This window comes from Uloborus diversus, chromosome 2 (genome assembly GCF_026930045.1).
Source record: "Uloborus diversus isolate 005 chromosome 2, Udiv.v.3.1, whole genome shotgun sequence".
Lineage (NCBI taxonomy): Eukaryota > Metazoa > Arthropoda > Arachnida > Araneae > Uloboridae > Uloborus > Uloborus diversus.
The window spans coordinates 110,258,652-110,272,734 of NC_072732.1; the positions used below are offsets into that span (position 1 = coordinate 110,258,652).

Here is a 14,083-nt window from a genome sequence, read left to right on the forward strand (position 1 = left end):
CAATCACAACCACACATAAAACTGACTTTTTTTTCCAGCAAATTTGGCTGAATAGGAGAGCGAATATTCCATACAGTCGACAAAACTCCTCCAAAACAAGCTTTCAAGGGATTCCTTAATTGTTTTAAGCAGTTGATTGGATAAAAATGACATGCAGGTCTTTAATAATAATCTTATTTGGATTTTATGATTTTTTTTTAAAATTAATTTCATGCACTTTGAAAAAAAAAATGTTATAAGCAAACTAGCAAGCATACCCAGCGTTGCCTAGGTCAATAATAATATTGAGAAACAATTTATATTTTCTTTCTTTTATTTTTAGCTGTGCCCCGTGATTTCACCCGCTTTAATAAGGCAACAATGTATTAAAAAAAACTATTTTAAGTACATTACGCTATGATATATATATGATAAATGTATATAGTAAAAAGTTACCCATCCTTATCCACATCAATATTTTCCGTTAAATAAGAAAATCGAAAAGAATATCAATACAAAATAATTGAAACTCCTTGATTTAAAAAATTAATTAATTTTTAAGTGAGCCGGGTGATAAATGCTGAAAATCATCCCGCCCGCAGCCGGGTTCGAACCCGAGAACCTAGGGTTTCTGACTCAGATGCTTTAGCGACTGAACTATTCGGGCTTCAGCGAGGGTTATCTTGAAAATTATGAAAACAAAAAATGCGTCTTAATAATTATTGATTTAATTTCAATTTATTTCTGCTCCATATTAGTCATAGCGTGATGTTATATAGCCTATAGCCTTCCTCAAAAAATGGACTGTTCAACACAAAAATTATTTTTATATTCGAACCAGTATTTCCTGAGATTAGCACGTTCAAACAAACAAAATATTCAGCTTCATAGTGTTAGTACTGAAGGAAAAAAAGGAATGAAAGTGAGGAATTATTTTTTATTATAACAATATTTAAAAAAAAATTCTTGACTTTGAAAAGCTTTCACAGTGCCAAGTGAACATAATGTCATTACATAGATGAATTTATAACATTTATCTAGTAGTTAATGCAAATAAAGTTGAGGCGTTCGTTGAGGATATTTCTTGTCGTCAGAAAGTTGAATGCAGACGTAATCATCAATCTTCATTCGTCTAGTAAAGTCTAAAAACTCTTGTAACGCGAAACTGTCTTTCTGTCACAAAAACAAAGCAGACCCATCTTAGGAACACGTGATTCTGCTGGAAAATTCTCCACATTGATGATTATTTGTACAAAAGACGAAGAATGATTAAGTATTCAGTGAGTTTCTGCTTAAAATCATCCAGATCATGCTGGTTAAACCATGTTTTCGATGAGAACATGCAAGAACGTTTCGCAACAGAATGGGCTAATCTTTATACATTCCTCCAGAACGTTTTCTACCGTTACGGATGAAATTGGAGAAACACCGTGTGTAATGAAAACTAACACTGTGGTACTGTATCATTTATAAGTTGTGCATTGCATATATTCATCAATTCAGGCTACATACCATCAATATACATAATCACAAAAGCTGCTGAAATATATTTATAATTCGGTAAATATGTTGAAAGTAACGGCAAGAGTTTCTCTTTAACATTGATAAATATTAAAGTCTAATGTAATCAGAGCAGCTTTTCATTTATTCCTGAAAATTGAGCCATTACAAGTTAAATTTCCTAATCCTTGATGAAAACATTTCACAGTCGATTTCATGACGGCAGTTAGGTGCTAGCATCTTTTATATGATAACTTAAGCACTAGCTACTATATCCACTGTAGCAGGACCTCCTGTCGGATTGAGGATACGTTTGTGAATAAGCTTTGGTGAGACAATTTGGTGACAGAGTAGCTGCTTGTCCTGGGGACGAACATCCCTCGATTGGCGGCGTTTCTGGGGATGAATTAGCTGGATGTGGTGAGGATGAGTTGTGCCCGTGACTCGTGGATGGTAAGATGGCAGACTCATCCAGTTGACTTCCATTGCTTTCACCATTTCCACATTCCGCAACAGCTGAGGATAAGAAAAGAACAGAATAAAAAACTGTGGGATTGAAGCAAATCTGAACAACAAAAGGAAAATAGATTTTTTTTTTTGAAGAAAAAACGTATCGCATTCACTGTGTTCCCTCTTACTGTTATTCTCCGTTTCCCAAGAGAAGGCACCTGACTCCTCCTTCATCACGTGGTATGCGAGGATCCAGGGGCGGACTGGCCACGTGTGAGATGTGGAAAATTTCACATGGGCCGTCCTCAACTCGGGCCGTTTTCTGTGCATTCAATGTGTACATACCGTTTTCCTCAATTTTATTTTTAAAAAAAAGTTCTTAGCTAGGCCGGCCGTTCCTGTGTCGAGGGCTGCAGCCAGAACTGCTCTTTTTTGGGTGGGGGGAGGGAGAGGAGGACTGCCGCTCCCTTTCCCTTTTTCTCTGTTCTTGCCTAACTATTACCGTATCTTGTTAGGTAGGGAAAACGAAACAATGTCTTTGTTGGGTGGTCTTCGTCCGAAGCGAAGTCTTCAGGGTCCATGGGTGTCTCTCGTATGTGTTCGGGATTGATGTTTCCTGGAATTCTGGTAAGGAGTTTTATTGGGGGTGGGGATCTTTTTTTTTTTTTTTTTTTTTTTTTTTTTTTTGTGGCCATCTGAGACGATTTGAGATTGTCTGGGAAAAGATAACATTGAACCTCTTTCTAATGAAATAAAAGAAAGGCGCCATCCTAAGAATAGAATGTATAGGAGCAAAACGTCTGCTAAAAAGCTTTTTTTTTCCTTTTCATCCTTAGTTTTTTTTTTTTTTTTTGTTATGTGTCCCAGCACTTTGCAATAGATAGATCCATGACTTTCTCAACCAATTAGATAATTTTGAAATCTCCTCAATTTCGTCTCCGAGGAAAAAAACGAGTCATTTGTTATACACCGTGTTGACTGCTCAATGGGATTGAATGTGTTTTAAATCCAACGGTGACAAGAATTTTTTTTTTTAGGTAAGTTTAATATTTTTAATCATTATGTGTTTATTATTTTATTATTATTTTTTTTTGTCATCAACACTTTAAATAATAAGAACTTGAACTATCGGTTATAATTATTAAAAATTGACGGTGTTACACAAAAATGGGTCAACCCACCAAGCAGTACATTTGAGTAAATTGAGCTCTAAACTGAACTTCAAAGATGGCATATTAGTACAGAATTTGACTTAAATCGTCTTTGTATCCCCGTAGTGTATCAGTTTATCTGCCAACCTATGTGAATAACTCATTATTTTTTGGAAAATTTTTGTTGGATAACTCATTTTTGTATAACACCGTCCAATTCATCTATTTTCGTTTAGCAAAGATAAAATTCACAAAAGTACAAACAGTATAAATATTTAAAACAGTGATTTCCAACATTTTTTTATCTGTCGCCCCACTTACCTTTTTCCTTGAAAAAAGCAAATTTTAGAACAAATTGTAAAATCGATATTAGGTATTTTTTGCATACAGTGAAACCTGTGTAAGTTGACCACTCGCGGTACAGTACTTTGGTGGTCAACTTATAAAGGCATTAATGATTTTTTGAAATAGTTTTTGTCATTTCTCGCACCGTGTATTCATTTTTCGAGGAATTCACTCTTATTACTCTTTCTGTTCAACTAACTTTCATTGTTTAACATTATTAAAGGGGAAACCATAATTAAAAATACTATTCAAATAGTTTTGTTATTTTTTCCTTGTTTTAAACTATATTAGACACCATAGTTTTAGAAATTTCATATCTGCCAGCTAATTTTCTCTGGCTTTCTCCTTTTTCAATTCATTTTAATATTTCATACTTTTTATTAATTTCAAGTTCAACTAACTTTCTTTTTGAAGCCTTTTTACGTGACACTTACAGCCCAAAGAGCAACAAGCTCGACTCTCTCTGTTCATAAAGGCAAAATTAAAATGTCCTATATCTTAATACCTTGCACTTGAAATGAGCCAGAAGGGCTCTTTAGCAAGCCCATATCTGCGTACCCGCTGTGTTGGGGGCTCACTTCCTCAAGGGAGCTAACGGCCCTAGAAATTGAAAAAAAAAAAAAAAAAGAAAGAAAGAAAAACTAGCATTAAGACTTATTAACTTTACAAATAGACACTGCTGGCCTCTAGGGAGATGCCCTACTGATTTTGTTGCGGAGGGTTCAAAATGTACAGATCCGGGCCTTAGCACAATTCCAGTATTGCCACAACCTATTGCAACTGAAAGAAAACACTTTGCACTTTTCTACTGACATCTATTTTTATTGAACAGAGTATAAAAAGCTATCTCAAATAGAACAACAATTGAAAAACAAGTTTGGAGAATAAAGAGCAGCATAAGCTTTATGCTGCTGTTCAGTTAGTAAAATGCTAGTCCGTCATCTAAGCATTAAAAACATTCTTAGAAAGCTATTAAATAATAATACAATAACAATAAATTAATAAATAATAAAATAAAATAATTTACTGAAGAAAGTTTTAAAAAATAAACCAAGTGGTAAATTTACAAAGTTATTTTACAATACTCCAAACCAAATTTGGCGTACATTAGTGGTTAAGATAGACAGGTGGTCAAGTTACAGAGGTTTTCCTTCATTATATAAGATAGGACTAATTCCGTTCCTGACAAAAGAGGTCAACATAGACAGGTGGTCAACTTACAAGGGTGGTCAACTTTACAGGTTTTACTGTACTTAATTTTAATTTAAAGCCTAAATACTGTACCAATTTTATCCACTTATTGTTACACACATTTTTTATGTTTTTTTTACAAGAGTAATTAATTCTTGAAGGGAGATAATAAGCTAAGATTATTAATGTACTTTTCAAAGAAAACAGAACATTTTTCCTTTTTTTTTTTCCTTTTTTTTTTTTTTGGTATAAAATTTAGGATTTTGAAGAATAAAAACTTTGGCAGTTTAAACTTGAAGAAAAAAAAAAAAGAGAGAGAATGGTTTGTTCCGGTATCCAGAACCTGCCCTGAGTACAATTCGTATGCTTGTCCAAGATATGAGGATGTGCATGGCCCTCCTGAACTTAATTCATTTCTTTTTTAAAGTCATCTAAATCTACGTTAAAACCAAGGGCCCGAGGAGGAGACCGCAATCAAAGTAACATTTTGAGAGATACCTTTGAAAATCAGTTTTCTCACTGAGACAAATGGCGACTTTTTCGGGCGAAACTCTCTTTTTTTTTAGAGTAATTCGGGCTTATCCGATATTTCCGATCAGTTCTCACTGTCTCATGACGACTTCAGAATCAATACATGTGATGTATTGATTCTGAACGGGTATACTACGTTTGGTTTACATGAAATTTTTCATTAGTTTGAATACGTACAATACAATTTTAAGAAAAGACTTTTTAAAAAAAGAGTTTTTTTTAAAGGGTAAATAGTACCGCTCATGGCCATATGAGGTAGTGAGAAGCAAAGGGATGCAAGAGGCAAAATTAAAAATTTGGAAACAACCAGTACACATGGTAGGTGAACCCCTCCTCTGTCTTGGGGAAAGATATGGCACTAGCAGCCCTGGTAGTTGCTTCTATACAGCATGATTTAGAAAACAAATTTAATGAAAGCCTACCTAGGATGTAATCTTTATACGAGTTTTACTCAAAACTTGAAAATGTCTACTTACACTCTTTACTTCTCACTGCCTCAAATGTATAATACGTTTTGTTTTAAATAAGATTTTTATTCACTTTTACATAAACGAAATACTCTTAAATGGATTTTCAAAGAAGCCATACAGTTTTCACGGCGGTTTTTTATTGCGTAGAGCAATTTAAGCTTGCAAATATTTTTGAGAAAGTTAGATCCTTGAAATATCATCTGTATATTATGGGCGTTTGCTGTATGCTTGGTTTAAATCAATCTGCCCAACTAGTTTGCTTGAAATGAAAAGTTAAATAAGGATTTCTGAAAAAAAAAAATCTTGGTATTTCAGCGGGGGGAGAGAGGTGAAGGGGTGCTGGGGGGGGGGGAGGAACCTTTTTTTTTTTTTTTTTTTTTTTGAAAAATCACACTAGAAACTTTTTAGGTTTGAAAAACTACAGCCAAACTTTTTGTGCATGGGGCCGGCATGAATTTTTTTTCCACATTAAAAGTTTAGGACCAGTCCGCCCCTGCGAGGATCCTATTTCGCTGTTTTCGGCAGAAGGAATATTCGAATCATAGCATTTTGTTGTAAAAACAGCAGTTTTTGAAATATAAGAATAACTAAAATAGCAACAGACAAGTGAAGCAAACATGTAAAGGACGCTAAGACTTTTTTGCACATTAAAATGCACGCAAAGTTAAGGCTGTTCTGGTTGTCTTATTTAGGAAGCACATGCATTGCTTACCGATCACTCCCTTCGTAAAATGGAACTCTGCGTTCGAGGAGGCGGGGCGAAGTGCCTTCTCGTGAAAAACGGACAATACCAAGACTGTTTTGATTAATGCAAGGGAGGGTCTGGATAAAAGTCCAATGTCCAAAGCACGCAAAGTTAAGGCTGTCTGGTTGTCTTATTTAGAAGCACATGCATTGCTTACCGGATCACCTCCCTTCGTAAAATGGAACTCTGCGTTCGAGGAGGCGGGGCGAAGTGCCTTCTCGTGAAAAAACGGACAATACCAAGACTGTTTTGATTAATGCAAGGAGGGTCTGGATACAAAGTCCAATGTCCAATTGTCCAAAAGACCAAAACAAAACACTATCTGGTAATATTCTGAAAGTAGTTATGTCATGTTATGCCTTTAAAGTTAAAGTACTGAAAAAAAAAAGAAAACGAAAAAAATACGTTAAAATTTATTTCATAGACTTTACTTTGATTTTCACTTTATCTAAGCAATCTTTGTTGGTTGTAAAGAACATAGGGAGAACTCAGTTCAACCTCAACTCTATTAAAATATTTAAAATAAAAATCATTTTGATAACAGGTTTGCATTTCGGTCGCTAGTTAAGCGAGCGGAAATATTTTCTAAGATCAACAAAAGCCACGAAGGGTGTTCTAGGATTGTAACATTCAGTATAAAGAATCCTTTCTTCTGTCAGTTGAAGTTTTGCGAGGAAACGTACTCAGGCTACTGGAAAATTTTACAGGTGTTATTATCTCGAGGATAAAAATAAGCTGTTTCATTGCAGCAGATATCTTTAATCAAGTTTACATTTTTTACCGCCAAATTCAGGCCTGAGTATATGGCTGAACGCAGATTTCCAAATCAGCGAACTGCCTTAAATTTTCGTTCTTGCGTTGTGTTATGTTAAAAGTTCTTCATCCAGATTTAATATCTATAGTTGGGGCAAGTTGAAGGGTGTAGGTGAAGGCTACGCAAATCCCAATCTCAGCATTACGACGCTGCCAGGTTAGGTTTCCCCAGCTGTAGGTATTTTTGTTTCAGTTTCTTAAAAGTCAACAATTGCTTTCTAACAGAAAAATGCTACGGCGTATGAAAAAGCTCACTGTGTGGTATTATGTCTGCTGTATCATGAATTTTCTGTTAAAGAAATAGAGCTGATTGATTTCAGAAAATCAAAAATAATTTTAGAAAGAAAAATAATGAAAATGCTGAAATAATTTGAACATATAAACGACAAAAGATTAAAGATATTTTGTGCTAAAATATGATCAAAATGAAAAAACAACGTAAATAAAGCCCAAATTGTCAAGAAAATGTTTCTTGACAATTTGTGATATATTTACGCTGCTTCTTCATTTTTGCCAATTTGAATGTACGGGGCTTGGACAAAAATAAGAAAACACCTAAAAAAAAACCCCCATAATATTAGATCTAATACCGTGTAGGACAACCATTGGCATTTAAAATAGCTTGAATTATGTTAAACATCGACAAATACAGGTTCTGTATGATTTTCAAGGGAATTCTATACCATTCTTCCAGCAAAACAGTGGCACGTTCAGTTAGAGATGATGGAGGGGGATAGCGATCACGCACGTTTCAGTGACTCTATCGTCTTGGTACACATCATTATCATTGGGGAATAATCACTGTACCGCAGGGGAAGGACTTGATTGTCCAAAATGGTTACAATCTTTACCTTTAAATCGACCTTGCAAGTTAATCATGGGGCCCATGGAATACCTCGATATGGCTGCTCAAACCATGACCGAACCTTCGCCGTGTTTTACTCTTGGCAGCAAGCAGTTTGAATCGATCGCTTGTGACGGCGTTCGCCAGATGTAAGCTCGGCCAGAAGTTGGGAACAGCGTGAAGTAAGACTCATCCGACCAAACGGCTATCTTCATTGCTCCATCGCACATAGGAGTATTTGGCCAGTAAAACCGGACAAAAACAAAAATGAAAAAGTTTGACGAAAATTGTTTTAAACCTACTTTACTTCAAGTCAGATAACTGTTCTATCAAAGAACAGCAGTAAAAATCTCATCTGTTGCATTTCCGTTGGTGTACGCTAGTCAGAACTTAAACATTTTTGGATCCTCTCGCTTTTGCTTTCGACGCTTTTCATGCTAAGTCTGCATTTTATTGTTACTGTATTTGAATGCGATGAAATTTAGTAAAACAAACTATTGAATATGGAAAAGGAAGGTATGTAGCTCCATCTAAAATCTTGCTTCGTTGAATTATTTCGCCATTTGTCATTTTCTTACTCTGTGAAATTAAGTCAAAATTGGGTGTTTATTTTTCACTAACATTTTTAGAAATTAAACTTTTTGTTTACTTTCCGGGCCGAGTCGGGCTGTACTGTGTTGTGGGCATAAAATATAGACTGTCTGCTATGATATTCTGTAAAAACATCTTCCGCCTATTTCCACTATTTTGTTTTTAAGGAGTTTAAATTTGGTGAGTAAAAATGGCTTAACTATTTCAGGGTCAGAGATTTTTCTTACTTCTTTATAAATTCTTCTGAAACTGTCAAGTCTTTTACCAGAATATGATATATGATATCATGAAAGAGTTCAAAGCCATGATACTAGATGAAAAGTGTACATTGTCGGGAGGAAAACTTGAGGAATTAGGGAAATAGGCAGATCATATTGAATCGTGTTTTGAAGTATTTTTAAACCGAGTTCAACTGTAAAGAGGCATCTGAATGCTATATTGATGATCGCTTCTTGAAAAATAATGAACAATGGCTAAGATATTTCATTATTGGTATACAAAATCTGCGCAATTGGCAGAAACCATCAAAGTCCTTTCAAGAACTAAATTGCAAAACTAAAGAACTAAAAAATCAGGTAGCTGTTGAAGAGATGACAAGTGTAGTTAATACAAGCCAGTGCACTATAAAACAGTGATAAATCCAAAATCATAAAATAATTAAATTCATTACCAACTGGATCAACCAAGCTTCGAAAAAACTATTATTTCCTCTATAATAATCTAACTGTTTTTATGAAACAGATATCTCAAGAGACTCTCGCAATCTTTGCAGGCAGAGATTTCCCTAGAGGGCAGTGTGAAGAAATTAAAATGATAACAAAAGCAATTACCCCTAGATGTTCAATTGCAGAAAGTTTTTAGAAGGAATGCTGCTCGGATGAGAACCCAGTACGAGTAACAGATACCGTCTCTGAAATTTAACTTCACGTACTGCTTGACCACGATGGGTTACGACTGCATATTTATAATAGTACAGGGGGGAGAAACGTCTTCAGAGGGAAAAAAACAAACTATGGTACTGATATAAAAATAGGGCTATGATGGGTACCAGCAGACACAGTATAAACAAAAATTTTAAAACATTGCCGAAAACGATGCAAATATTAGACAGAGCTCACACTACTAGTTGTAATTATTGATGGTGAAGGAAACAAAATTACAAAATATTATTCCTTCCTCTGTTAGATTTTGTCGACCTATACGAGTTAGGTTATCATCCTATGCCTAAAAGTATACATACATTTTTGATGCCAGGTGCTGCAGCTTACCTGTTTACCTCTCCAGCAATCCAACCAATTGCTCAATTTTCAGAGAAGGCAGCTATAACCGGCAATAAGCCCACGCAGCATCACAGAGTACATATTTCACGGTGATTTTCATGAGCAGATGCAGACTAAACACACACTTAGGAAGTCCTAACCCCTACTAAAGATGTGGTAGTAGACCCAGGCAGCTCTCAAGAACAAAGTCGTTTTCCATAGAAGGAGTAAATATGATGATCGCAAGAGACGGAAGCAAGCAGAAATAAATACTACATGAGCAACCGGTTTACAACCGTTAAGTGTATTTGAAGTGAAAAAAAGATAATAATTTTCTCAGAAATATCTTTTTTCTTTTAAATAAACACCTTATTTTGATAGAGTAGCAAGTTTCAATGCATTATATGGCACAAAATCGCATCAAATAATTTTGTCCGGTTTTTTGATACAAATACACCTATGTGCATCGTCCAGATTTTTTGAAATCGGCACCATCTTTTCCTGTTACAGGCATTTGCATGACTGACGAGGGGTTTTGGAATTGCAGCTCGTCCTGAAATTCCCTGTTTATGGAGCTCCTTTCTTACTGTTTTAATACTGGCAGGGTTTGTGAGACTGAAATTAACTTCAGAAGTGATTTTTTGCAGGTGTTGTCTTCTTATTTTTCGTCACAATCATCTTCAATGACTGTCTGTCACGAACCCTTAACACACATTTTCGTCCACGTTGTGACTTAGCGGATGATGTTGTGTTGCTTTTCTTGTATGCAGTATAATCTCGATACCATATGCCTCTTGAGACACCAAACACTTTGGCTACCTTGGTTACGAAAGCATCTACCGTTCGAGCTCCAACAAGTTGTCCTCGTTCGAATTCTCTTAGCTCAGACATAATGCACTCGCAACTACACAGAACACTATTCTGACAACAACTGACACAACGTATTAAGGACATTGTACAGATAGCATTAGTGAGGAAATACAGCAGCGCAACCTACAGGCTCATCTAGAATCAACTATTATGTTTAATAAAGCATTTTTGCAAGATGTTTCCATATTTCTGTCCAACCCCAGTATATTTAGAAGTTATCTATTGATCAAAACTATTTTGAAGATTCTAGTTTTGATTATTAGGGTGGAAAACAATAAACTTCTTTTAAGTAAATAGTTGTAAAATGAGGAAGTGCGGAGAAGTGAGTTTGCATAACTTGAGCATTTACGAAGCAGTAAAAAATAAAAATAAATGAAAATACAAATAATGTAAGTCTAATTGAGGCAGTGAAAAGCAAAGGAATGTAAGTGGACATTTTCAAGTTTCGAGTAAAACATATTTAAAGATGAGGTCTTAGGTAGGCTTTCATTGAAAAGTTTTTCTAAATCCCGCGTTATAACAGCACCTACCAGGGCTACTAGGGCTATCTCTTTCCCCAAGACAGAGGGTGGTTCACTACCATTTGTGCTGAATTTGTGCAAAATTAAAAAATTAGAAATGGTAGTGAACAATGGTGGTTCACTACCATTGTTCACTACCATTTCTAAATTTTTAATTTTGCCACTTATATCCCTTTGCTTCTCACTGCCTGAATTCATGTAAGTGTTTCTATGGGGAAAGTTAATGTACATAATTCATCATCGTTGTTACATTTACTTATTTAGTTCTATTACCTTTGATTTGTTCTCAAAACCAGACTTAGCAAAATTTTGTGCTTCTTTTCCTTTTTTTTTTTTGCTGCTGTTAAAAAACCTATGGCTATTGTCTTTTTTTTTTTTGCCCCCCCCCCCCCTTTATAAGTCCCAGTAGCTCTGCCTCTGGTATTTACTCTTTCTTACTCTGAAATTACTACTTACAAGGGAACGGAACAGGTTTTTTCAGGGAAAAAAATGTTTCATGGTTCCTGCGTACATGGTTGTATATGTATATCAAGGGAGCTGAATCTAAAGCCGGAGATCTAATTTTTCGCAACTGGGGTACATAGGTGATTGAAAATTTGTACGCAACGATGCGAAATGCGTCGTATAGGGTAGTAACCAGAAAAATTTCATGCTTCCTATAGAAAATAATAAAAGGTACCAAATTGAAATTACTTTATGCATAGTTATGGAATTTAATGTTGTATTTTAAAGTTAATGTTTAAAAGTATGGACTAAAGGATCTTGCTGTATTTAATCTCGCTCTTATGTCTCTCGTTGACAGTTATACCAAGGCTTAAGAAGCTGGACTCACCCGGAGTCATGCTTTTAAGCAATCTATTAATTTTAAAATACAATGTCAAAACCTTCAGACCTGGCGTCCGGTATACCGGACATACACTTGAAACAGCTACAAATAATTTAATAATTGATTACATTACTTGATTTTTTTTAAATTTTATTTATTTTATTTTTTTGGCAGTTGACTCTTTGCATTCTGCTTATTATTATCTGCCCAAGAATTTTTCGTTTTTGGATTGACAGCACTAATAAATAGGGACTGGGAGATTGAGAGTGGCTCATTTTTATAACCATGGGTTTTCGTTGCAAATCCGAAGTTTTTTTTTCTGATTAAAAAAATATATATATACTAATTTTATTAATCATTTCAAACTATAGTTATATTATGTTTTATTATTGTTAGTAGAACATTTAACAATGAAGTTTGTTTGATATTTCATCGTCTTTTTACCTGAAATATTAATTTACAAAATAAAAGTCTGGAATATTGGACGCATTATAACTCTCTCTTTTTTGCCTACAAACTTGAAATCTATAAGATACACTTTACCATAGTACACTGCGTTCCAAATATAAACATTTTTGATTAATTATTTCATAATTCCGGCTGAAGGGGTTAAATTCTATAACTATGCATGAAATAATTCCAATTTAGTTCCTTTAGATGTATGAAAATTTCCTCACTAATATCCAATATACTGCGCCTTCGGCATCACAATACGCCAATTTTCAATCACGTATATCCCCAAAACAAAGAAGTTGCAAAAAAACTAGACATGCACCATCGAATTCAGCTTCCTTGAGAAATGCAATATGCAAAATCCAGGTTTAACTTTTTTTGTTAGAAAGATAAATCTGAACGTAGTTGTAGACAAGTCTACTTGTTTGATCTCTACCTTTATGGAATAGTCTTTAGTTTATGAAAGTGCAGAAAAGCAATTATTGAACAACAAGCCTGCATCGCGATTATAATTTCACTTGCGTAGTGAAAATGAAATAAAAGTTGATTTCATTATTTATACCAATTACGTTTTACTATAAAAAATTGATTATGAAATGAATGGAATACATTACATGGAGAGTTGCTGGTTTGGTCTGGTGCTTGATTGCTGTTACTCTTGTTCGAACTCTTCGGTTTCCTTTTCCTTGTCTGTATTCCTGCCTTGCGCATGGCCAAAGGACGATTCATCTGTTGTAAAGACAATAATAATACTTAAGTAGTAAGTTACCACCCATAAGCCAAATCTAAGGCAGAACTGCATGCAATATATACCAAAAGCCCGTTTTTGCCATCTAGAGACTGCAGTTTCGTCCGTGTTATGGACTCAGTCTGGAATAATATTTGTCTTATTCTTGGCTATTGAATTCCTAACAATGATGGAACTGCAGTAGCTGGATGGCATAACGGGCTGTCGGTATATTTTGCGTGTAAGATAACACTTGTTTTAATAATTAATTGATCATCAAGTTTTAGTAAATGCATTTGTTGAACACAAGATCATAGACTTTTTTTTTTTTTTAATTAGTTGATATTACGGAAGTTCCTTACAAACATGGATAATTTTTCAGAGATCATAGGAGGTAGGTGTGGGTGAATAATGTTGTCTCTCAGTTACCCCGAAAATGTTTAGTGGATGTAGTTGCAACTTTTCAATCTATTTTTGCTCCAAAATCTTGAAAAAACAACGGTTTTACAGCTCTTATTTTTGGTTTGCAACATATAGGGTGTTTTAAAAAGGATTCCCCAACTTTGAAATGTCCAAACAGCACAATAGTAAGAGAAAGCAAAGTGAAACAATTGGTACGTTAGACAGACATATCTGGAATCCGTTATACACCGGTTTTCGAAAACAGTTCAAAGATTGGGAATTAGAGCACGCTGTAGTCAAAAATGTCTCTTAAATCTGTACTAATAAAACCTGGGCGTGTGTTTCTGTGCGTGTGTCTGTAACCCCATCCGCCCCCCCCCCCACACACAGGGGCTTACTGGACAGAGGTCAAAAG

The 14,083-nt window shown here is 35.0% G+C and overlaps 1 protein-coding gene across 1 annotated transcript in view; it reads right to left on the reverse strand.

The window, feature by feature from the left end:
• Window positions 1-927: 927 nt before the first annotated feature.
• Window positions 928-14,083, reverse strand: part of LOC129217232 (transcription factor GATA-4-like) — a 111,628-nt gene continuing 98,472 nt past the window's right edge. The window contains exons 5-6 of the mRNA XM_054851506.1: window positions 13,154-13,268; window positions 928-1,995 (exon numbers count right to left, since the gene is read on the reverse strand). Of these exons, the coding sequence (XP_054707481.1) occupies window positions 1,742-1,995; window positions 13,154-13,268 (369 nt within the window). The 3' untranslated portion in view covers window positions 928-1,741. The remainder of the gene's footprint in view (window positions 1,996-13,153; window positions 13,269-14,083) is intronic.